The 26,744-nt window shown below is 41.1% G+C and overlaps 1 protein-coding gene across 1 annotated transcript in view; it reads right to left on the reverse strand.

The window, feature by feature from the left end:
• Positions 1 to 26,744, reverse strand: part of LOC138665085 (protein-glutamine gamma-glutamyltransferase 5-like) — a 105,854-nt gene that overhangs the window by 67,481 nt on the left and 11,629 nt on the right. The window contains exons 2-3 of the mRNA XM_069752258.1: positions 16,206 to 16,385; positions 13,197 to 13,436 (exon numbers count right to left, since the gene is read on the reverse strand). Coding sequence (XP_069608359.1) covers positions 13,197 to 13,436; positions 16,206 to 16,385 — 420 coding nt within the window. The remainder of the gene's footprint in view (positions 1 to 13,196; positions 13,437 to 16,205; positions 16,386 to 26,744) is intronic.

The following is a 26,744-nucleotide window of genomic DNA, read 5'->3' on the forward strand; positions in this document are numbered from 1 at the left end:
CTATCTTCAGGCTAGCTAGTTTCTTAGGCTGTGCCGAGTTGCATAGGTAGTTGCTAGGCGCAATCCACAGCCGCTTTTAGTTGTGTTTAGGATAGGTAGGTGTGCAGTCTACAGAGTTTCCACGTCTCAGAGCTCGTTCTTTGTTTTTGGGTATTTGTCAGATCACTGTGTGCGCCCTGATTGCTAGGCACACTGTGTCTCTGGATTGCCTTCATTACACCTTTCATTAGCAGACATAACAGTACAAGGAGCCAACTAATGATTCTCAATAGAGGGAAAGAAAAAGTTCTGACATCATTTTTTATTTTTTTCTCTGCTCTGTGTTCATTTTTTTTTTTTCCCCTAGACATTTGGGTGATTCTGGACACAGGTGTGGACATGGATATTCAGGGTCTGTGCTCTTCAATGGATAATCTCGTTTTAAATGTACAGAAGATTCAAGATGCTATTGATCGGAAATCTATGGTAGAACCAAGAATTCCTATTCCTGATTTGTTTTTTGGAGATAGAACGAAGTTTCTAAGTTTCAAAAATAATTGTAAGCTATTTCTGGCCTTGAAACCTCATTCTTCTGGTAATCCTATTCAACAGGTTTTGATTATTATTTCTTTTTTGCGCGGCGACCCTCAAGACTGGGCATTTTCTCTTGCGCCAGGAGACCCTGCATTGAGTAGTGTCGATGCGTTTTTCCTGGCGCTCGGATTGCTGTACGATGAGCCTAATTCAGTGGATCAGGCTGAGAGAAATTTGCTGGCTTTGTGCCAGGGTCAGGATGATATAGAATTATATTGTCAGAAATTTAGGAAATGGTCAGTACTCACTCAGTGGAATGAATCTGCGCTGGCAGCTTTGTTCAGAAAGGGTCTCTCTGAGGCTCTTAAGGATGTCATGGTGGGTTTTCCTATGCCTGCTGGTTTGAATGAGTCTTTGTCTTTGGCCATTCAAATCGGTCAACGCTTGCGCGAGCGTAAATCTGTGCACCATTTGGCGGTATTGCCTGAGGTTAAACCTGAGCCTATGCAGTGCGATAGGACTATGACCAGAGTTGAACGGCAGGAATACAGACGTCTGAATGGGCTGTGTTTCTACTGTGGTGATTCCACTCATGCTATTTCTGATTGTCCTAAGCGCACTAAGCGGTCCGCTAGGTCTGCCGTCATTGGTACTGTACAGTCCAAATTCCTTCTGTCCATTACCTTGATATGCTCTTTGTCGTCGTTTTCTGTCATGGCGTTTGTGGATTCAGGTGCTGCCCTGAATCTGATGGATTTGGATTATGCTAAACGTTGTGGGTTTTTCTTGGAGCCTTTGCGGTGTCCTATTCCATTGAGAGGAATTGATGCTACACCTTTGGCCAAGAATAAACCTCAGTACTGGGCCCAGCTGACCATGTGCATGGCTCCTGCACATCAGGAAGTTATTCGCTTTCTGGTGCTACATAATCTGCATGATGTGGTCGTGTTGGGGTTGCCATGGCTACAAACCCATAATCCAGTATTGGATTGGAATTCCATGTCGGTATCCAGCTGGGGTTGTCAGGGGGTACATGGTGATGTTCCATTTTTGTCGATTTCGTCATCCACCCCTTCTGAGGTCCCAGAGTTCTTGTCTGATTATCAGGATGTATTTGAAGAGCCCAAGTCCGATGCCCTACCTCCGCATAGGGATTGTGATTGTGCTATCAATTTGATTCCTGGTAGTAAATTCCCTAAAGGTCGATTATTTAATTTATCCGTGCCCGAACACGCCGCTATGCGCAGTTATGTGAAGGAATCCCTGGAGAAGGGACATATTCGTCCATCGTCATCACCACTGGGAGCAGGGTTCTTTTTTGTAGCCAAGAAGGATGGTTCGCTGAGACCGTGTATTGATTACCGCCTTCTTAATAAGATCACTGTTAAATTTCAGTATCCCTTGCCATTGTTATCTGACTTGTTTGCTCGGATTAAGGGGGCTAGTTGGTTCACTAAGATAGATCTTCGTGGTGCGTATAATCTGGTGAGAATCAGGCAAGAAGATGAATGGAAAACTGCATTCAATACGCCCGAGGGTCATTTTGAGTATCTAGTGATGCCGTTCGGACTTACCAATGCTCCATCTGTGTTTCAGTCTTTTATGCATGACATCTTCCGTGAGTATCTGGATAAATTCCTGATTGTTTACTTGGATGACATTTTGATCTTCTCAGATGATTGGGAGTCTCATGTGAAGCAGGTCAGAATGGTTTTTCAGGTCCTGCGTGCTAATTCTTTGTTTGTGAAGGGATCTAAGTGTCTCTTCGGTGTGCAGAAAGTTTCATTTTTGGCGTTCATCTTTACCCCTTCTACTATCGAGATGGATCCTGTTAAGGTCCAAGCCATCCAGGATTGGATTCAGCCGACATCTCTGAAAAGTCTGCAAAAGTTCCTGGGCTTTGCTAATTTTTATCGTCGCTTCATCTGTAATTTTTCTAGCATTGCCAAACCATTGACCGATTTGACCAAGAAGGGTGCTGATTTGGTTAATTGGTCTTCTGCTGCTGTGGAAGCTTTTCAGGAATTGAAGCGTCGTTTTTGTTCTGCCCCTGTGTTATGTCAGCCTGATGTTTCTCTTCCGTTCCAGGTCGAGGTTGATGCTTCTGAGATTGGAGCAGGGGCGGTTTTGTCACAGAGAGGTTCTGATTGCTCAGTGATGAAACCATGTGCTTTCTTTTCCAGGAAGTTTTCGCCCGCTGAGCGTAATTATGATGTGGGCAACCGAGAGTTGCTGGCCATGAAGTGGGCATTCGAGGAATGGCGCCATTGGCTTGAAGGAGCTAAGCATCGCGTGGTGGTATTGACTGATCATAAGAACTTGACTTATCTCGAGTCTGCCAAGCGCTTGAATCCTAGACAGGCCCGTTGGTCGTTATTTTTTGCCCGCTTCGACTTTGTGATTTCGTACCTTCCGGGCTCTAAAAATGTGAAGGCGGATGCTCTGTCTAGGAGTTTTGTGCCCGACTCTCCGGGTTTATCTGAGCCAGCGGGTATCCTCAAGGAAGGAGTCATTGTGTCTGCCATCTCCCCTGATTTGCGGCGGGTGCTGCAAAAATTTCAGGCGAATAAACCTGATCGTTGTCCAGCGGAGAAACTGTTCGTCCCTGATAGGTGGACTAATAAACTTATCTCTGAACTTCATTGTTCGGTGTTGGCTGGTCATCCTGGAATCTTTGGTACCAGAGAGTTAGTGGCTAGATCCTTCTGGTGGCCATCTCTGTCACGGGATGTACGTACTTTTGTGCAGTCCTGTGGGATTTGTGCTAGGGCTAAGCCCTGCTGTTCTCGTGCCAGTGGGTTGCTTTTGCCCTTGCCGGTCCCAAAGAGGCCTTGGACACATATTTCGATGGATTTCATTTCTGACCTTCCCGTTTCTCAAAAGATGTCAGTCATTTGGGTGGTCTGTGATCGCTTTTCTAAAATGGTCCATCTGGTGCCCTTGGCTAAATTGCCTTCCTCCTCTGATTTGGTACCTTTGTTCTTTCAGCATGTGGTTCGGTTGCATGGCATTCCTGAGAATATTGTTTCTGACAGAGGTTCCCAGTTTGTTTCAAGGTTTTGGCGAGCCTTTTGTGGTAGGATGGGAATTGACCTATCCTTTTCCTCGGCTTTCCATCCTCAAACTAATGGCCAGACCGAACGAACCAATCAGACCTTGGAAACATATCTGAGATGTTTTGTTTCTGCTGACCAGGATGATTGGGTGTCCTTTTTGCCGTTGGCTGAGTTCGCCCTTAATAATCGGGCCAGCTCGGCTACCTTGGTTTCTCCATTTTTTTGCAATTCTGGGTTCCATCCTCGTTTCTCTTCAGGACAGGTTGAGTCTTCGGACTGTCCTGGTGTGGATTCTGTGGTGGACAGGTTGCAGCAGATCTGGACTCAGGTAGTGGACAATTTGACCTTGTCCCAGGAGAAGGCTCAACTTTTCGCTAATCGCAGACGCTGTGTGGGTCCCCGACTTCGTGTTGGGGATCTGGTTTGGTTATCTTCTCGTCATATTCCTATGAAGGTTTCCTCTCCTAAATTTAAACCTCGTTTTATTGGTCCGTATAGGATTTCTGAGGTTCTCAATCCTGTGTCTTTTCGTTTGACCCTCCCAGACTCCTTTTCCATACATAATGTATTCCATAGGTCGTTGTTGCGGAGATACGTGGCACCTATGGTTCCATCTGTTGAGCCTCCTGCCCCGGTTTTGGTGGAGGGGGAATTGGAGTATATTGTGGAGAAGATTTTGGATTCTCGTGTTTCTAGACGGAAACTCCAGTATCTGGTTAAATGGAAGGGTTATGATCAGGAAGATAATTCCTGGGTTTTTGCCTCTGATGTTCATGCTCCCGATCTTGTTCGTGCCTTTCATGCGGCTCATCCTGGTCGGCCTGGGGGCTCTGGTGAGGGTTCGGTGACCCCTCCTCAAGGGGGGGGTACTGTTGTGAATTCTGTGGCTGAATTCACTCCTGTGGTCACAAGTGGTACTGCAGCTTCTGAGCTTCTTCCCTCAGGTGTTCTGGTGAGCTCGTTAACTGCTTCGTTACTTAACTCCGCCTGATGCTGCTATCCCTGCTCCTTGTCAATGTTCCAGTGTTGGATCTGAGCTTCTACTGCTTGTTCCTGTGACCTGCTGCTCTGTATAGCTAAGTGCTTTTTTGCTATTTTGTTGTTTTTTTTCTGTCCAGCTTGTCTTTTGTTTTGCTGGTAGCTCTGAGAAGCAAAGGGTGTACCGCCGTGCCGTTAGTTCGGCACGGTGGGTCTTTTTTGCCCCCTTTGCGTGGTTTTTGCTTTAGGGTTTTTTGTAGACTGCAAAGTTCGCTTTACTATCCTCGCTCTGTCTAAGATTATCGGGCCCCACTTTGCTGAATCTATTTCATCCCTACGTTTTGTCTTTTCATCTTACTCACAGTCATTATATGTGGGGGGCTGCCTTTTCCTTTGGGGTATTTCTCTGGGGGCAAGTCAGGCCTATTTTTCTATCTTCAGGCTAGCTAGTTTCTTAGGCTGTGCCGAGTTGCATAGGTAGTTGCTAGGCGCAATCCACAGCCGCTTTTAGTTGTGTTTAGGATAGGTAGGTGTGCAGTCTACAGAGTTTCCACGTCTCAGAGCTCGTTCTTTGTTTTTGGGTATTTGTCAGATCACTGTGTGCGCTCTGATTGCTAGGCACACTGTGTCTCTGGATTGCCTTCATTACACCTTTCATTAGCAGACATAACAGACGGTGAAATGAGAGGAAGGCACATATGCAGTAAGAAAACAGATTCAGCAAAATGAGGCCCGCTAAAACTAGATAGCAGAGGATACAAAAGTAAACTGCGCGGTCAGCAAAAAACCCTTCAAAAAACCATCCTGAAATTACTTGAACTCATGTTCCAACTCATGGAACATGAGGAGCAATTACAGCCCACTAGAGCAACCAGCAGCAAAGAAACACGTATCTGCAAGCTGGACAAGACAAAAATAAAGCAAAACGTGGAACAAGAAAATCAAAAACTTAGCTTGTCCTGAAGATTACTGAAGCCAGAAGCTGAGGTAACAAAACACTCTGATAACCTTGATAGCCGGCCAGGAAATGACAAGAAAGCCTGGTTAAATAGGAAACTCCCATATCCTGATAGAACAGGTGGACACCAGAGACAGCAGAACACAAATCACCCAGTACCATCAGTAACCACCAGAGGGAGCCCAAAAACAGAACTCACAACACATACCCCTAACCCCAACACACCCCTAACCCTAATCCCAACCATAACCCTAACAACACCCCTAACCCTAATCCCAACCCTAATTCCAACCGTAAATGTAATCCAAACCCTAACTTTAGCCCCGACCCTAACCCTAACTTTAGCCCAACCCTAACCCTAACTTTAGCCCCAACCCTAACCCTAACTTTAGCCCCAACCCTAACCCTAACTTTAGCCCAACCCTAACCCTAACTTTAGCCTCAACCCTAACCCTAAAAGTAGCCCCAATCCTAACTTTAGCCCTAACCCTAACTTTAGCCCCAACCCTAACCCTAAAAGTAGCCCCAACCCTAACCCTAAAAGTAGCCCCAACCCTAACTGTAGCCCCAACCCTAACTGTAGCCCCAACCCTAACTGTAGCCCTAACCCTGGCTTTAGCCCCAACCCTAACTTTAGCCCCAACCCTAACCCTAACCCTCACCCTAACTTTAGCCCCAACCCTAACAAGAACCCTAACTTTAGCCCCAACCCTAACCCTATCCCTAATGGGAAAATGGAAATAAATACATTTTTTAAAATTGTATTATTTTTTCCTAACTAAGGGGGTGATCAAGGGGGTTTGATTTACTTTTATAGTGTTTTTTAGCGGATTTTTATATTTGGCAGCCGTCACACACTAAAAGACACTTTTTATTGCTAAAAAATAGTTTTTGTGTCTCCACATTTTGAGAGCTATAATTTTTCCATATTTTGGTCCACAGAGTCAAGTAAGGTCTTTTTTTTTGCGGAACGAGTTGACATTTTTATTGGTACCATTTTCGGGCACGTGACATTTTTTGATCACTTTTTATTCTGATTTTTGTGAGTAAGAATGACCAAAAACCAGCTATTCATGAATTTCTTTTTTTTGGGAGGGAAGGTTTATACCGTTCCACATTTGGTAAAATTGATAAAGCAGTTTCATTCTTCAGGTCAGTACAATTACAGAGATACCTCATTTATATCTTTTTTTATGTTTTGGCGTTTTTATACGATAAAAACTATTTTATGTAAAAAATAATTACTTTTGCATTGCTTTATTCTGAGGGCTATAACTTTTTAAATTTTTCATTGATGATACTGTATGGCAGCTTGTTTTTTGTGGGACAAGATTACGTTTTCAGCGGTACCATGGTTATTTATATCCGTCTTTTTGATCGCGTGTTATTCCACTTTTTGTTCGGCAGTATGATAATAAAGCGTACTTTTTTGCCTTGTTTTTTCGGTGTTCACTGAAGGGGTTAACTAGTGGGACAGTGTTATAGGTCGGGTCTTTTCAGACGCGGCAATACCAAATATGTGTACTTTTATTGTTTCTTTATTTAGATAAAGAAATTTACTTATTGGAACAATATTTGTATTCTTTATTTAGGAATTTTTTTATTTTTTTATTTTTTACATTGCCCCAGGGGGACATCACTGTGTAGTGACAGATCACTGATATGATACTTTGCAGTGCACTGTGTCAGATCAGCGATCTGACAGGCACTGCAGGGATGCTTCCCGGCGCCTGTTACGAGCAGGCGCTTGAAAGCCACCTCCCTGCAGGCCCCCCGTGGCCATTTTAGATCCGGGGCCTGCAGGGAGGAGGAGGTAGGAGACCCTTGGAGCAACGCAATCACATCCAGTTGCTCCGTGGGTCTCAGGGAAGCAAGCAGGGAGCCCCCTCCCTGCGCGATGCTTCCCTGTGCCGCCGGAACACTGCGATCATCTTTGATCGCGGTGTGCCTGGGGTTAGTGTGCCGGGAGCGGTCCATGACCGCTCCTGGCACATACTGTAGTGCCGAATGTCAGCTGTAATAATCAGCTGACACCCGGCGGCGATTGACTATGACGTACTATCCCGTCACTGGGAATTAAGTCCCTTCGACGGGATAGTACGTCATATGAAATTAAGGGGTTGAAATGTTATATACTTACTGAAACTGAATTGAAATACATTAGACATTCCCTTTAATGCCACTTTATGTTTTCTGCCTATGACTTTTGCACAAGGGGACGTAGAATAATGACAATTCATTTTAACAGCAAACTGCAATGTATCTAAACTTCTGCCTCACCCTTTTTCCCTTTGTACGGAGTTTGTCTTGGGTCACATCCAAGATTTGCAATGATTTTAAAACTCCCAAATGGAAAAATCGTGCCAAGTATCATTGTACATAGCATTTATTAATACATGGAATACATTTCTTATATATCTTTTGTGGTTTTAGTAGGAATATCACCTGATTTGTAATGTTACTACGATATTTGGTTTACAACAATTATTTATTATATATATGTAACAGTTCCAGAAAGATCAATGACCAGGGATGTGAATAATGGCTTAAAAAAGAAAAAAAATCTCAAATTAATTGAATAAAATTAACTCTCAGTGGTGATTAAATAATAACATTACTGCATGTTCTCCTTGATCCATGGTAAATATGTGGTTAGCGTTCACAATGAAATGGAGGTATCAGTGTTTTGTAAGAATGGTTGACAAACCCTGAATTGGGTCATAAGCTAGGATCTGTATTTTGGATGCTGGACAATATTGTACCCGATTTTGGTATTGAAAAATCCATTGTGAAAACTATTATTTGGTGTGTGATAGACAACGTACATGTGAGAAGATCTTCACGGTTGAGTCTATCATCTCATATCACAGAAGTCATCCAGAATAAAACTGCTCTCCAAGGAATTCCATTCACCTTTAACACTACTCTAAGATTACTGTTATCTAACTTGACACAACAGTCCTATCATCCAGACATTGATTTCAGTTGTCGTCTCATGCAAGGCTGATAACCAAATAGAGTGGTGTTGTTTCTAGAATAAAGGTACCGTCACACTAGACGATATCGCTAGCGATCCGTGACGTTGCAGCGTCCTCGCTAGCGATATCGTCCAGTGTGACAGGCAGCAGCGATCAGGCCCCTGCTGTGCTGTCGCTGGTCGGGGAAGAAAGTCCAGAACTTTATTTGGTCGCTGGACTCCCCGCAGACATCGCTGAATCGGCATGTGTGACACCGATTCAGCGATGTCTTCACTGGTAACCAGGGTAAACATCGGGTAACTAAGCGCAGGGCCGCGCTTAGTAACCCGATGTTTACCCTGGTTACCAGCGTAAAAAAACAAACAGTACATACTTACATTCAGCTGTCTGTCTCTTGCCGTCTGCTTCCTGCACTGACTGCTGGCCGTAAAGTGAAAGTGAAAGCACAGCACAGCGGTGAGTCACACAGCGGTGACTCACCGCTGTGGCTGTGCTCTGCTTTCACTTTACGGCCAGCAGTCAGTGCAGGAAGCAGACAGCAAGGGACAGACAGCTGAATGTAAGTATGTACTGTTTGTTTTTTTACGCTGGTAACCAGGGTAAACATCGGGTTACTAAGCGCGGCCCTGCGCTTAGTTACCCGATGTTTACCCTGGTTACCGGGGACCTCGGGATCGTTGGTCGCTGGAGAGCTGTCTGTGTGACAGCTCTCCAGCGACCAAACAGCGACGCTGCAGCGATCCGGATCGTTGTCGGTATCGCTGCAGCGTCGCTAAGTGTGACGGTACCTTAAAGCTGCCATGTTTTTATAATCACAAAACCTCATTGGAACCACATAAAAATGTTCAATTCTGCCATTTTTTTGCAGTCTTAATATTTACAATAACATTGTGCAGTAAAAATGACCTGGCAAAAAGATTCTTCAGGTCAAAAAGATTACGGTGACACCAAACATGTTTAGCTTTTAGTCTATTTTGATAATTAGAAAAAATTAAGAACTTTATGGGGAAAAAAAATGGGTTGTTTCACCAATTTCTGAGAGCCAAAACCTTTTTTAAGTTTTCTATTGATGGAGCTAATTTCCTTGAGTAGCAAGCTGTAGTTTTCACTGGTATCAATATGGGGTATAAAAAACAATGTTTCAATTGCTTTTTATTGCATTTTTGTGAGGGTGTGTCATCAAGAGGGTCAACGATAAAACAGGATTATTCACAGGCAGATTGCTCAGTGCTGTTAGGTATAAGCCTACATCCTCACGGTGAGCTTTTATCGCGTTTTTGATGTTGCATGTTCTTACATGCCCACTGTGCTTCTTATTTACACTGCGTAAATTGACCTGTAGTGCACTTTTCAACTCTTCCATCACTTTTGCAGATATGCTGAGTTTTATGCGCCGATTTTCCCCATAGGCTTACATTAGATGCAGAAAATCCGCTGGTAAAAAATGCACATGCATTGTCAGTCTGTTTCCGTGGTGGAAAAGAAGCAAAAAGGCATGTAATCCACACCTAAGTATATCAATAAAGTAAAATACCAGGAAGTTTCAAAAACAAAGCATCTCTACTTAAAGAATTACATACTAAACAGAGTCGAAACCGCAATAAAAATGTATGCTAAAAAATGCACACAAAAACAATGACAAAATGCAAGTAACCAAATTTACATTATAGCTACAGAAATGGTGCAGAAAATTGGCAACATCAAAAATGAACCAAAAGCTCATCGAGGGAACGTAGCCTACCACTGCGGGCTTAGCACCTGAGCCTGCTCCATACACTCACACATAACATGTGACATACATGTTCAGCAGATGTCAGAAAGGGTTCACGCCATTTAATTTGAGTCCATCATTATCTACTGAGTAAATACTTTTATATCTACAGCTTCAACATCTTTACGGGTCTTTCAGACGACAGTATTTTAAAATCTGCAATTTTCATCCGAATGTCTTTGACTTGAGTAGAAATATGGCCAGGTACATGCCACTCATCAAGAATGGCATAAAACACACCAATGTTGATAAGTAGACACCACAGTGTTTTATGATTTTTATGCGTTTAAAATAATTTTTTTGCCTTCCTTACAGAGATGAATATGTTCCAAAGAATTTACAAGACTTTTTTCTATCATATGTCAGAAAAACTTGAGTGAAAGCAAAAAAACATTTGCTCTCTAGGCACAATTTCCCAATCTAGCATATAAGGAGTTTATTGCAAGTGGATTTGAAGAGTTTTTATGTGGATTTTGGCAGGAAATATGTGTCAAAACAAACTTCAAAAACGTGTGTAAACATCCCTTTACCTCTTCAGAGAAATGACATTTTTTTCTGACATAGCTCCAGATTCCACTTTTTATATAAAAACGTAGACGCATAAATGCTAACAGTTTGGCTGTCTGCATCTGCCACTAGAGGATTCATAGGAACTTACTGCATAACATTTTATTATTAGTGATGAGCGAGTATACTCATTACTCAAGATTTTCCGAGCACGCTCGGGTGTCCTCAGAGTATTTTTTAGTTTTTCTTGCCGGAGCTGAATGATTTACATCTGTTAGCCAGCATAAGTACATGTGGGGGTTGCCTGGTTGCTAGGGAATCCCCACATGTTATCAAGCTGGCTAACAGATGTAAATCGTTCAGCTACTGCGATGAAAACTAAATTTCCGAGCACTAAAAAATACTCGGAGATCACCCGAGCGTGCTCAGGAAATCTCGAGTAACGAGTATACTCGCTCATCACTATTTATTATGTTTTATTGCAAGCTCAATGTATTCCTAAGGATCATCTTGTGTGGTTGGTTTGAGTGGAGTGGAGGAGGAAGTAGCAGTCTTTGTAAGAAAGTGTTGGCGGTGGTACCAGTAACAGATAGAGATGGGGCCAAGGAGAGCAGTCGGATATATAGGACATATGGCGTAGCCTGTACAACAAAGGGGGGTGGTGTAATTAGCAGTCTATGGAAGAAGTGGATGTCTGTGGATTTTAGTCTCAAGCTTTTTGCTATGAGGACAACTATGTAGGATGAATAAGAACCCACTTGATGACAAATGGCCAACATTAATCTTTTTTTCTCTCTAGACCACTTGTAATACTGAAATTAACAACTTTCAATTCACTATCCTTAACAAATAAGAATCCAGCGAATGATTGGAAACTAGGTCAATGACCTGTAATTACCTTCATTCGCGGTGAGGCACCCTCTGCTGGTTGTCCTCATTTGAACTCGAGCCTGGGAACTTTTCTGATTTTTTTCCCACGCTCGAAGGACATCCAGCAGAGGGCGCCTCACCACGAATGAAGGTAACTACAGGTCATTGACCTAGTTTCCATTCATTCGCTGGGGTTTTACAGCCACGAGCAGCGCTGCATTAGCAGAGCTCCTGGCTGTAAAAAAAATGAACCCCTTCAGATGGATTTACAACATGGGACGTTACAGATCCTCGGAAGGTATGTATATTGTTGGTTTATTATTTTTTCTTTGTCACAGAGCGAGGGTCTTCAGCCAGTGGATTGAGCGTACAATAAAATATTACAAGAAACGGTGTGTTTATATCATTAAAATACTTTTTAATAATGTGTGTGTGTGTTTTTTTAACTCTTTCATACAATTTGATTAATAATGGATAGGTGTCAGAATTGACGCCTCTCCATTATTAATCTGGCTTAATGTCACCTTACAATAGCAAGGTGGCATTAACCCTTCATTACCCCATATCCCACCGCTACACGGGAATGGGAAGAGAGTGGCCAAGTGCCAGAATAGGCGCATCTTCCAGATGTGCCTTTTCTGGGGTGGCTGGGGTGGGGGAGGGCAATAACCATGGACCCTCTCCAGGCTATTAATATCTGCCCTCAGTCACTGGCTTTACTACTCTGGCAGAGAAAATATGTGTCTCACTAACATATATATATATATATATATATATATATATATATATATATAGACAGTATATATGTCTTTATTATTTTTTGAGCACATGGATCCCTTGTATATCCGTATGTAGGTTTTGCAAGCCTGCGAGAAAATCTCACAGTACGGATGCCATACGGATTACATACGGAGGATGCCATGCGCAAAATACGCTAACACACCCTTCCTACAGAGGAGATACGGACCACTATTTTGGGGACTTTTCAGCGTATTACGGCCATAAATTACGGACCATATTTTTATACGCTGAATGTGACGCCGGCCTTAGGGTAAGAGCGAAATCAGTATCTTAATTCGCAGATACGGTGTTTCGGTCTGTTGGCCTTAGTCAGGCTTAGTCGGGCTCTTCCCTAAACACCAGAGATGCTGCCACCAGCCCATTAACTACCCTAGCTTATTATGCACTGCTATAATGCAGTATTCATTTGCTAAGCATCCGTGTCCAGCATCTAAGTCCAATCACCACAGAGGCTTAGAGGAAACTTTGCTTGCCACACTAACACTAACTGAGCTGTTAGTTCTGCACCATTGGGTCCATCTAGAGACACAGAAAGTGGGGGCCATGGCCTGTGTCAGTAAAAAGAAGTTAAATTCGAGGGTGGGAATGAACCTTTAGCTGCATACCTGTTCTACAGCTCTTCTAATGATGCTCAGGGGAACTAAAGCTAGACTTTTTCCCATCCAGTACTATGTCTATAATGAGGATTTGGAGATCTGTTTTGGGCAACAAATGAATCAGCAAAGGATTTAAAATAACATTAGAAGCAATTGTTCCATATTTACCTGAGCACCAAGGATTAAAGAGTAAAATGAAATCCCCTAAGTAGTAGGATTTGGTGTTTCCCCAGTAGGTCCCCTCTAGGTACAGATTATATCTTCCAATAGAAGCTTCGACAGAGGTGCAAATAGTCAGTGCTAGAGAATTGCTAGACTCGCTTTCCACCTCAGCACTCCATGAGTTGTCACGCAGCCTTGTCACAGGGATTTGTATCAGCGTGCCTGTTTGTTGAGATGGATATGGACCTGGAGGTAAAACCAAACATAATTTGTGATTAATAAACATGTAATTTAATCTTTTTGCTTGCTATTTTTCTTTTTTTTTTTTTTTTCTTATATGTATTTGTTTTGTCTTTTGTTGTTTTTTTTTTTTTAAACATTTTGTGTGCTTTGTTTTAGATTTTTTTGTAGCACAAATGCTATGGGATTACTTTAAGGTCTGCTTATCACACCTACACTAATTGTATGCCTTCCCAATCAAGAAGTTTTCCAATTTTACGCAAATAAAACTAAAAGGGGTTTTACAATTTCAAGAAATTGGACCCCAAATGATCTATAAATACCTAAAGTAACAAAAAGAGCAGTTATTCACTTTCATGGGTCCAGTGCTGGCTCCCACCGCTGCTTGGGTGTCTCAGCTGCATCAGTGACATCAAATTGACACATCACCGCTGTAGCCAATCACTGAGTTTAGGCTACTTTCACATTAGCGTCGTGCACTGCACGTCGGTATGCGTCGTTTTGTTGAAAAACGCATCCTGCAAAAGTGCTTGCAGGATGCGTTTTTTCTCCATTGACTTGCATTAGCGTCACATTGTGACGCTTTGCCACACGTCGCAACCGTCGTGCGACGGTTGTGCCATGTTGTGGCGGACCTTCGGCTGCAAAAAATGTTACATGTAACGTTTTTTGCTGCCGACGGACCGCCATTTCCTATCGCGCGTACGCGGCCGGAACTCCGCCCCCACCTCCCCGCACCTCACAATGGGGCAGCGGATGCGCTGGAAAAATGCATCCGCTGCCCCCATTGTGCAGCGCATTCACTGCTAGCGTCGGTACGTCAGCCCGACGCACTGTGACGGGCCGAGTACGACACTAGTGTGAAAGTAGCCTTAGTGACTGTCAGTTTTGGTACAACCACTGAGCTCTCAGTGGTTGGCTACACTAGTGATGCTCAGAGGTAATGTGACATTACCTCTAAAGCCAACACACCCCTAGCATCGGTGGGGAGGGTGAGTATCTGCTCTGTTCATTTTGGGCACTTTAGAATGTTAGGGTCTACTTTCTTGAAAACCTCTTCAACTGGCGCATGACTTTATACCAATAATAACAATTATTCTAACATACTTTGTGCTTATTTCTAACAATTTTCAAGGCATCGTCTTGCTGTTAGCCAAAGTAGGAGTTGCCTGACCTAATTCTGCACAGACAGCTTCATGACTTGTTAAATTGGACCGTTCTGGTGAACTGCACTACATATTAGTTAGATACACTGTAATTAAGATTGGTTTTTAGACTGTAAGTTAGACTGTAAGATATTGAATATTAAGATCATTTTTAATTTTACAATGATTTAGGGATGTCTTTAATTATAATAATAAAATCCATCTAATTTAATCTTCTGTATTCCTCTTGGCAGATATAAGCCATTATTAGTTATACCATATAATTGCTCTCTCTTTATGATTAGTGCTATTTAAAGCTACCAGGGTTGGTAGAGGATGATAGATTGCTCTTGAACCTTGACTGTACATACAAATGACAGCTGACATTAGAGAGGATATCTGGTAAAAAAAAATTATCTTCAGCACCTCAACTATTAGCCATAGAAGAGGTATACGTCTCTCTCTGAAAGATCTAGAATGTCATTGCATTATATGGACAGCCTATGCATTTCAATGGGTACTGTGCAGTTTCTCATTGACCCTTGAATGGTGGATTTCTATGGAGGGACCTTCTAGCAACAGCAGACACAACCGTTTCATTTTGCCAGCAGAGATATTTGAGTAATCTCAATTTCTACATATTTATTTAGTTCTCATAGTTCCATCAGCAGACATCGAAAAATCTGTAATCTTGAGTAATTTCACAGATGAGAAATGTGCAGAGCACAATGGAATTTGAAATTTGCTGCCGTGCCACACATAACAGCTAATTGGTGTTTATCCAGATTAATAGAAAACAATAATAACCAATACAGTAATATCTCTCAAATAGTTCAGTTCTTTGAAAAGACCATTCCTAGTCTAGGCCAGATTTTTCTGTCATAAATGTTCTATTTACCCATTTGCCATAAAGTGGATATAAAAAAGTCTCCTGCTAATATACCAGGTATTTGTCATGTAAACAAATTCATACCAAGAAGACTCATTTCAGAACATTGAACCCTTTCGCGCCATGGCCATTTTCCATTTTTTATATTTCTTTCAATATAGCCATATGTGGGCTTGTTTTTTGGGGATGAGTTGTACTTTTCAATTCATTTTAATGTATAGGAAAGTGGTAAAAAAAATTCCAAGTGCGGTGAAATTGCAAAAAATATGCAATTCCACAATTGTTTTTTTTGAATTTTTATTTACCATATTCACTATATAGTAAAACTGACCTAGTAATATGGTTCTCCAACTCACCCATTATCAGTATAATTTTTGCAAAAATAATAATAATGTTTTGTTTTGCTATTTCCCCTCTCAAAATGATTTCAGTTTGCTTCTCAATGGATTTCTACAGATTATGATGGACATAAAAGGTGCTATAGGTTCTGAAATTATTGCAATAAAATTATAGCATGATCATCTTGCATGACAAATATATGGAAAGTTAACAGGGATGCATAGATTTTTTAATACTTTTTGATATCCCCTTTAGTTTGACTTCTTTAAAAAGACCACTATTCTTTATGGCCATTTTATCATTTCAATTTTGGATGACGGTCTGATTGTATGGTGTTAAGATCAGTATGGAAACCTTTATACTAAATCTTGAGGCATGGTTTACTGCTATTGTTCTACAAACCTGTTTGGGCTGTTAGCCTTAAGTTATCTAGTTTTTCTTCTTTTCCTCTGTTGTAAAAAGCTAAGGAGATGCTAAAGGGTTGTCCTCTGCGAAGAAAAAGTTCCTTGCCCCGTATACTCTGAGTCCTGTGCTCTTCACCATTTTTTAATCTGTTGGCATCAATCCTCGAAATTTCTGGTGCTGTAATAAATATATACATAAAATAAATATGCATAAGCAGAGTTTTTGACTGAAGAGAACTGTAGAAATGCAGGTGTTTGGCAAATGTACTTGACAACTACAGTATATACCTACAGAATCTAAAGAATCAACTTAACTTCTGATTCACAAGTAAATATACCTCATATTAGGTATAAGAATGCATGTGATGAAGGCCTTACCTGTTGCGTTATCTTCATGATACTTCTTTTTTTTTTTGCAGCTATAACAACATAGAGTTCTCACTCTCTATGCTCTATTCCAGTGGTCCCCAACTCCAGGCCTCGAGGGCCGCCAACAGTGCAGGTTTTCAGGATTTCCTTAGTATTGCACAGGGGTTGGAATCATCACCTGAGCAGATGATCACATTACCACCGATGCAATACTAAAGAAATCCTGAAAACCTGCACTGTTGGCGGCCCTCGAGGCCTGGAGTTGGGGACCCCTGCTCTATTCCATAAATAAGAAGCTTAACATGTGCCCTTTTTTACCGTTTCTCTTGGTTTAACGTATCCCAAGATGAGTGGAGCAAGTTGAAAGGTATTGAAGAATAATATGATTTCCTAATATTCAGGATTTGTTTATGCTCTTTGTATCCACAGAGATCCTTGAAAGTTTGGTAAATTTCAAATTTCTGCATACAAGTACATTTGACCTAAAACTGCACTGTAATTTCACAACGGTTATAAACACATCAAACAAATCCATAAAAAATACTAGACTTTCTCTTTTTTTATTTGGGAAGGTGATCCAATCTCAACTGTCCGTGAGTTGCAAAAGTATGTGTACATTTGCTTTTAGTATCTGGTGTGACCCACTTGGGCAGCAATAACTGCATCTAAATATTTCCAGCTAAGACAGTTATTTTTGTGTGTGGAGAGTGCCAAACTGGTGTCAGGAGGCTTACAAGCCATGGAATGTTCCTCTGGGAAATTAAATATGCAAATATCCTATTCAGAGAGGGAGAGGACTAGAGCTCCAATGCAATCTATTAAGGTAGCATTCCGAAAAGTCAAAATTGACAGTTTAACGAAACATTCCGTTTGAAGACACGTGTTTTGGGGTATTTATTGCTCATCACTGTAAAACTGGAAGTCTAGAAATAGAAAATAGTGAGCCTTTGTCTATACTAATCCTATTAATCTAGAAATATACTTCTTACTGTGGAGGGTGCCACACAGATAGACATGCTACCTAAGTGCTCTGCACATGGATCCATTCCACGTATATTTTCTATGCAGGACAATTGTTAAAACGCTGGTAGGATTATTGATAAACATAGGCATTTCTAAAATGAATTGATTATAATCTGTTCATAATGAGATCTGTGTGTATGGATCAAACCAGGTGAGAAGGTTACATTTATTGTGTGCCCCTGTAATGAGATTGACACATGTAAGGGGATATTTTTACAATGCACTTTGTACAAAATCTGGTCCACTTATAATCCCTGATGCCCAATTGATGATATGTTAGGGATACGAATCTTTACCATTGGAAAAAGTTATATCTAATAATGCATGTCCTGATATTTAAAATTGACACTTGCAAAGTGACAATTGTGCCATATACCCCTCATAAAATCTAGTGTATTTTACGTTTTGTTATGGTACCAAATTACTGATATATCAGGGACACACATCGATAACTGTTGTTTGTTTGCCGCAAGTTGAACACACCTGGTTTTTATATAGACCTTTTGGGGTTTTTATGTTAGTTATATTACTGCAAATGTGCTTTTTAAATGTTTTTAAAAAATCTTTTGTGGTTTTGTATTTTTTGTTGTTGTTGTAACTACTAAAAATATTGTAAGGTAATCACTATTGTCTATATCTTTTTCTTGCTATCATGTACAAATGTACTGACATTTTCCTTTAGAATTTAGGCTACGTTCACACTAGCGTTTGGCTAGTGTGCGTCACGCTAGCGTCGGGCGACGCAGCGGCGACGCACGCGTCATGTGCCCCTATGTTTATCATGGGGGACGCATGCGTTTTTGCTTGTTGCGTTTTCCGACACGTGCGTCTTTTTTGACGCTAGCGTCGGACCAAGAAAACGCAACAAGTTGCATTTTTCTTGCGTCCGATTTTCGTCAAAAAATGACGCATGCGTCAAAAAACGCAGCGTTTTTGCGTGCGTTTGCACGCGTTTTTCGGTGCGTTGTGCGTCGTGTCGCCGACGCAGCGGCGCACAACGCTAGTGTGAACGTAGCCTTACTGATAAATTTTAGAATTTGTTGTTCCATCATTGATAACAAGCCGTTTTGTCCTAGGTGCAGCAAAACAAACTAATGACACTACCACCAGTGTGTTTCCCTTATAGTATGGCCTTTTATGCTGTCATACAGAGTTTTTTTTTCTCCGAGCGTAATGCTTCTCCTCTAAACCAAACATTTCTAGATTGTTCATATCCATTCACAAAATATTGTTTCAATAGCCTTCTTTTCACATTACTCTTGGAGTGATCTTTGTTGGCCATCCACTCATGGGGAATATGATAATCATGTTAAATTTCCTCCATTTGTGACAATCTGCCTGACTGTGGATTGGTGGAGTCCAAACTTTATAGATATGTTTTGTTAAATTTTCCAGCTTGTTGAGCATCAACAACTTTCTCTTCTTAGGCTACTTTCACACTTGCTTTTTTCAGCTTCCGTCACAATCCCTCATTTTCAGAAAAAAATTTGTAGGATCCTGCATTTTCCCATAGACTTGTATTAGCGACGGATTGTGATGGATGGCCATCCGTCGTGTCCGTCGTGCACTGGATGCGTCGTGTTTTGGCGGACCGTCAGCATGAAAAAATGTTCAATGTATCGTTTTTTCGCACGTCAGATCCGGCATTTCCTACCGCGCATACGTGGCCGGAACTCCGCCCCCTCCTCCCCGGGACTTAGAATGGGAGCGGATGCATTGAAAAACTGCACCCGCTGCCCAGGTTGTGCCGAATTTGCACAACGTCCGTCGGTACATCGCGCCGACACTTTGCGACGGCCGCGTACTAAAGCAAGTGTGAAAGTAGCCTAAGGTTCTAAAAAATCTTGTTTGATTGTGACATCTTACATCTCTACTAACATTAGAACATCAAACTTTAACCCCTTTACCCCCAAGGGTGGTTTGCACGTTAATGACCGGGCCAATTTTTACAATTCTGACCACTGTCCCTTTATGAGGTTATAACTCTGGAACGCTTCAACGGATCCCAGTGAATCTGACATTGTTTTCTCATGACATATTGTACTTCATGACAATGGTAAAAATTCTTTGATAGTACCTGCGTTTATTTGTGAAAAAAATGGAAATTTGGCGAAAATTATGAAAATTTCGCAATTTTCCAACTTTGAATTTTTATGCAATTAAATCACAGAGATATGTCACACAAAATACTTAATAAGTAACATTTCCCACACGTCTACTTTACATCAGCACAATATTGGAACCAACATTTTTTTTTGTTAGGGAGTTATAAGGGTGAAAAGTTGACCAGCAATTTCTCATTTCTACAACACCATTTTTTTTAGGGACCACATCTCATTTGAAGTCATTTTGAGGGGTCTATATGATAGAAAATACCCAAGTGTGACACCATTCTAAAAACTACACCCCTTAAGGTGCTCAAAACCACATTCAAGAAGTTTATTAACCCTTCTGGTGCTTCACAGGAATTTTTTTAATGTTTAAATAAAAATGAACATTTAACTTTTTTTCACAAAAAATTTAATTCAGCTCCAATTTGTTTTATTTTACCAAGGGTAACAGGAGAAAATGGACCCCAAACATTGTTGTACAATTTGTCCTGAGTACTCCAATACCCCACATGTGGGGGTAAACCACTGTTTGGGCGCATGGCACAGCTCGGAAGCGAAGGAGCGCCATTTGACTTTTCAATGCAAAATTGACAGGAATTGAGATGGGACGCCATGTTGCGTTTGGAGAGCCACTGATGTGCCTAAACATTGAAACCCCCCACAAGTGACACCATTTTGGAAAGTAGACCCCCTAAGGAACTTATCTAGAGGTGTGGTGAGCACTTTGACCCACCAAGTGCTTCACAGAAGTTTATAATGCAGAACCGTAAAAATAACAAATCATATTTTTTCACAAAAATTATCTTTTCACCCCCAGTTTTTTATTTTCCCAAGGGTAAGAGAAGAAATTGGACCCCAAAAGTTGTTGTACAATTTGTCCTGAGTACGCTGATACCCCATATGTGGGGGTAAACCACTGTTTGGGTGGATGGGAGAGCTCGGAAAGGAAGGAGCGCCATTTGACTTTTCAATGCAAAATTGACAGGAATTGAGATGAGACGCCATGTTGCGTTTGCAGAGCCCCTAATGTACCTAAATAGTAGAAACCCCTCACAAGTGACACCATTTTGGAAAGTAGACCCCCTAAGGAACTTATCTAGATGTGTGGTGAGCGCTTTGACCCACCAAGGGCTTCACAGAAGTTTATAATGGAGAGCCGTAAAAATAAAACAAAAATTTTTTCCCACAAAAATTATTTTTTAGCCCACAGTTTTGTATTTTCCTGAGGGTAACAGGAGAAATTGGACCCCAAAATTTGTTGTCCAATTTGTCCTGAGTGCGCTGATACCCCATATGTGGGGGGGGAACCACTGTTTGGGCGCATGGGAGGGCTCGGAAGGGAGGGAGCTCCATTTGGAATGCAGACTTAGATGGAATGGTCTGCAGGCGTCACATTGCATTTGCAGAGCCCCTAATGTACCTAAACAGTAGAAACCCCCCCACAAGTGACACCATTTTGGAAACTAGACCCCCTAAGGAACTCATCTAGATGTGTTGTGAGAGCTTTGAACCCCCAAGTGTTTCACTACAGTTTGTAACGCAGAGCCGTGAAAATTTTAATAAAAATCTTTCCCCAAAAATTATTTTTTAGCCCCCAGTTTCTCAGGACTATAACTTTTTTATTTTTTTGCTGATGATGCTGTATGGTGGCCCGTTTCTTGCGGGACAAGATGATGCTTTCAGCGGTACCATGGTTATTTATATCTGTCTGTTTGATCGCGTGTTATTCCACTTTTCGTTCGGCGGTATGATAATGATATTGTTTTTTGCCTCGTTTTTTTTTTTTTTCTTACGGTGTTTACTGAAGGGGTTAACTAGTGGGCCAGTTTTATAGGTCGGGCCGTTACGGACGCGGCGATACTAAATATATGTACTTTTATTGTTTTTTTCTATTAATTTAGATAAAGAAATGTATTTATGGGAATAATATATATATATATTTTTTTATTATTTAGGAATATTTTTTTTAATTTTTTTTACACATTTGGAATTTTTTTTTTACTTTTTTACTTTGTCCCGGGGGGGACATCACAGATCGGTGATCTGACAGTTTGCACAGCACTCTGTCAGATCACCGATGCCTGCTCTGAGCAGGCGCTGTGAAGCCACCTCCCTCCCTGCAGGACCTGGATCCGCGGCCATCTTGGATCCGGGTCTGGAGCAGGCAGGGAGGGAGGTAAGACCCTCGCAGCAACGCGATCACATCACGTTGCTGCGGGGGGCTCAGGGAAGCCCACAGGGAGCCCCCTCCCTGTGCGATGCTTCCCTGCACCGCCGACACATCGCGATCATCTTTGATCGCGGGGTGCCAGGGGTTAATGTGCCGGGGGCGGTCCGTGACCGCTCCTGGCACATGGTGCCAGATGTCAGCTGCGATAGGCAGCTGACACCCGGCCGCGCTCCCCCCGTGAGCGCCGCCGATCGCGCTGGATGTACTATCCCATCCGTGGTCATAGGGGCCCACCCCACCTCGATGGGATAGTACGTCCGATGTCAAAAAGGGGTTAATAGATCCCAGTTTTTTAAATAAAACAGGTTCCCCACTCACATCCGATTGTTCTCAATTGAAAACACCAAACTCATTTTACTCTCAAATTATCAGTTAGTCTTAAAGGTTCAAATACTTTATCCACACGAAGTCATGTAGTTTGGATTGTTTCCATTTTAAAAGAAATTACAAAGTCTGATATTTTTGACTTATTTGTTTGTAATTTATGACTTTTGTGAAAATCTGATATAGTTGTAGAACAAATTTATGCAGAAAAATGGAAAATGATGAATGGTCACAAACTTGCAAGTTAAATAGGGGTTCCTAGAAAAACGCAGAAAAGTTAAGGGTGGACACGATTGTGGCTCATACCATGCACTTTCTACAGTTTATGTCAATTATATGGGAAAATCAACCTTGTAGAGTGCAAATTCTGTTCACTTTTTTTTTTTTACAGTTTACGAATAACATCCATAGGGCAACATAGACAAAACATGTTCTGAAGAAGTATATTATAAGCATCACACTAGGTAGATTTTCTATCATACCATTTTGTATCTGTAATAGGAGACACACTAAAACAAACTTGAAGTCTACTGTACACACACTTGTGGTTGGGGACTCTAATATTTGACAATTCTGGAATGTTTTTACATGCAAGACTGTAAAAACTAGAACAACATGATATGCTTGTCTGCTCAGTAAACTCCCTTTATTATCATCTTCTAGATGTAGGCATTTTGTTTTTATAGATATATTATTTCTGCAGATTTTTTTGGAGCTGAATATGGTTTTGAAAGCATTATGTCCACCACACCTACCCTTTATTTACACATGAACTGTCAATCAAAGCGAACATTCCACCTTGTCACACCTCAAAAGTGTGGCTTAATGCCAGTGAAATATATCAGGAAATTGAGCATGTCATCACTCTGATATTTTTTTTTTCTGAGAGAGTTCTGTATCTATAATTTGAGATATTTGCAAGTTCTGAAAAACTTTCTTAAGATTGCTGTACGATGAAATTACATTAAAAGATTGTCCAGGGCTTTTTCAATGAATGCAGAAAGCAGGGAATGCTTGAAAATAGAAAAATAACTTATGCTTAACTACTAACCCCCCCCCAACATACCATTTATGCTCGTGTGGAACCAATAATATTTGGCTACATGAACACTTGTGCACTTAGCCTAAAGTATATGTCAGGAGTAGAAATGAGTGACTGTTTATTCAAATTCACTGATTTGACCAAATTTTCTTCAATAATTTGATTTGTTGCAAATCTCAAAATTGAAAAGCTTGTAATTGCTTAGAAAATCCAAGTGGGGGAGATTTGACAGAGATGACCCCAATGTTCATAGGAGCTTACACTCTACAGGGGAAAAAGAGAGGACCTTGCTGACCATAAGAGCTTACGAACTACAGAAGAGAGTGAGGATCCTGCTGACCATGAGAGCTTACACTCTACAGGAGAAAGATACTTTGGAAATTGAAAATGACTCTGCCATGCAAACTGTGCTCTGCTGGGAACCGCATATATGTGAAGGTCTCGGTACTGACCACCACTGTACAGTATGATAATCCAAAAAATGTCATAGCTGCTGGACATTATAGGATTATAGGAAGGTCCAAGCAGCCACGCACAAAGACATTAGCTTACTCTTTTATGCTTATGCTTCAGCAGTGTGGGAAATGGTGATGGGAAGTTTTTTTTCTTTTGCAAACCATTAATTGAATTTCAAAATGGTCTATTTTGCCTGAAACTCAAAATTTCAGACAATTCGACACAAATTCAATGAACTGTGGATCCATCTCTTGAATTAACTTTTCCCGAAGCATACTGTAAAAATGCCATATGTGACCATTTACTAGAAAAAGATTGAAAGTGTGTTCTTTTAGCCTCCACCTGGCAGGTATGCCCATAAATTGCATACTGCACTCTCCTTTGTAGAGGGCTACTGCAAAAATACATATATGTTTCTTTACAATGGGTCTAAAAATAACAGCCACAGCCACAAACATAATGTATACTTAACCTTAGTGAACTATTTGGAAATGATGACCACTGAGGGCAATCATTAGCACCGAGGAACATATTCCAACTGCAGTACCATGACCAATAAGGCCAGCAATTATTTGCAGTAATCTTATGTGCCGACATAAAGACCTGTCACTGGAGTGATGAGAAATTTAGCAGCTAGACATAGGTTATTTTATTATTTTTAATAAATTCCCTGATTTGTGCTCTCTTTCAAAACACATTGGACACGTTCATTTGGATTGTGATGGTGGGAGAGCCACTAACAAGTATTGGTTCTCTTTGGTAAACTCACACTGGTCACCTAATACAGAACATTTATTGGAATTATATGTAATACTACAAGAGTCTTAGCTATCTACTCCTTTTGTATCATATTTTCATAGGTCATTTATTTCCAGACTTGGTTTGTATTCATATTTACCAACATAATAATCTACTCTATTGCTTGTTTTTTTTCTCAGATTCCAGATTTTGATGTGAAAGAACCGTCACCACAATGATCTTGTAAATTGCTATGACTGAGCATATAAGTTCATCCAAAACATATATTGAGACTATATCCTGACTTCTAGGTACTCTGCAGTATGAGCTGCCACTAGAGCTGTCTTCAGGTTCCCCTTGACAAAGACATTTCCAGCTGGTGCTGGTGTTGAACAATGTACATGTATCTGCAACTTCAATGAATCTGGCGTAACAATTAAGAATTAAAAATTATGTGAGCTATTAATATTTACAGAGAAAAGTTTGTATCGGCAGATGCTTCCAAGTATTAATATCATTAACTGGACTGGATTATTTACTGGGCAGGTGGCAACTCTGATTTCCTCCAGCTCCTAAAGATTCATAGTCTTACTATAAAACTGTGCTAATATTGTATTAATTTTGACCGTATGCCATGGGTATACTAAGTGTTTACAATGTTAGTCGCAATATGCTGTCATACCTATCAGAGGCCACAGGCTCAAAATGGCTACCTTGGACAGGCTTGGCACAATTAACTCTATCTGGCAGATTCCAGAGGAACCCAATCTTCATCCTTTAACCCCTGTAAAGGGATATGGTTTTACAATGGGGTACACCGGATTGCTTCCACTGAAGTGCTGCCGTCAAGAGGAGAGCACCAGAGGCTGCAAGGGTCACCACTCACCAAGCAAGGTCAAAGTCAAGAAGTAATATCAGGAACAGAAAAAAAGGATGGTCAACATTCAATTAAAACCATAACTACGTGATCCAGCAGCATCAAAAGTCCCAGGAATAAAACAGGACTGATGCTGTCACCAGCAACAAAGGCTCTGCTCCACCTAGGGGCTGAACTAGAACCTAAAGGGAAAGGAACCAGAACAGATGTTACATATGCCAATGGATTATGCAAAGTGGCTACAATGACAGAGTCCAAGACTAGACTGGATATTAATATGTACATGTGGTGTTTCACCAGCTTAGCATAAAAATCTTAGTAAAATGAAAAACAATATTGCTGTCCTTGGGTCTTATTTACATGAGTTGAAATGGCTGCTTCATATGCCTTGCATGATTGTATTCTTGGTTATTATCTGATGACTTAATGTCAGAGCCCATCACGGACCAAATATGAAATATCACACTGCTACCAGACCCTAACTGCACCAATGACTTAGATAAATTGATTATTAATTGTCCTACTGATACAAAGTTGGCATCACATACCATACATTTTGTACACTTATTGAAAGCTGATGACGATTCATTTTTTCATCATTAAACCTAAGATTACCATAATAAAAGGATTATTCAGACATATAAAATTCTTCAAAAGCAAGATTTAAAATTGGTTGTAGGTTATGGGGAACCTCAAGACACTAACAGCAATTTCTGATCACTTATTTGCTTAAAACAAGACAGATGTTAGACTAAAGGATTTCTGCTAAAAAGTATGATGGACAATTATGTTCTCCTGCCTTCCAGAAGAAACAGGGTTTCCAAACCAACATGGTAAAGTAGAAGCCAATAATCTTTTGTGGTTTTGTATTTTTTGTTGTTGTTGTAACTACTAAAAATATTGTAAGGTAATCACTATTGTCTATATCTTTTTCTTGCTATCATGTACAAATGTACTGACATTTTCCTTTAGAATTTAGGCTACGTTCACACTAGCGTTTGGCTAGTGTGCGTCACGCTAGCGTCGGGCGACGCAGCGGCGACGCACGCGTCATGTGCCCCTATGTTTAACATGGGGGACGCATGCGTTTTTGCTTGTTGCGTTTTCCGACACGTGCGTCTTTTTTGACGCTAGCGTCGGACCAAGAAAACGCAACAAGTTGCATTTTTCTTGCGTCCGATTTTCGTCAAAAAATGACGCATGCGTCAAAAAACGCAGCGTTTTTGCGTGCGTTTGCACGCGTTTTTCGGTGCGTTGTGCGTCGTGTCGCCGACGCAGCGGCGCACAACGCTAGTGTGAACGTAGCCTTACTGATAAATTTTAGAATTTGTTGTTCCATCATTGATAACAAGCCGTTTTGTCCTAGG

This window comes from Ranitomeya imitator, chromosome 2 (genome assembly GCF_032444005.1).
Source record: "Ranitomeya imitator isolate aRanImi1 chromosome 2, aRanImi1.pri, whole genome shotgun sequence".
NCBI classification, from domain to species: Eukaryota; Metazoa; Chordata; class Amphibia; order Anura; family Dendrobatidae; genus Ranitomeya; species Ranitomeya imitator.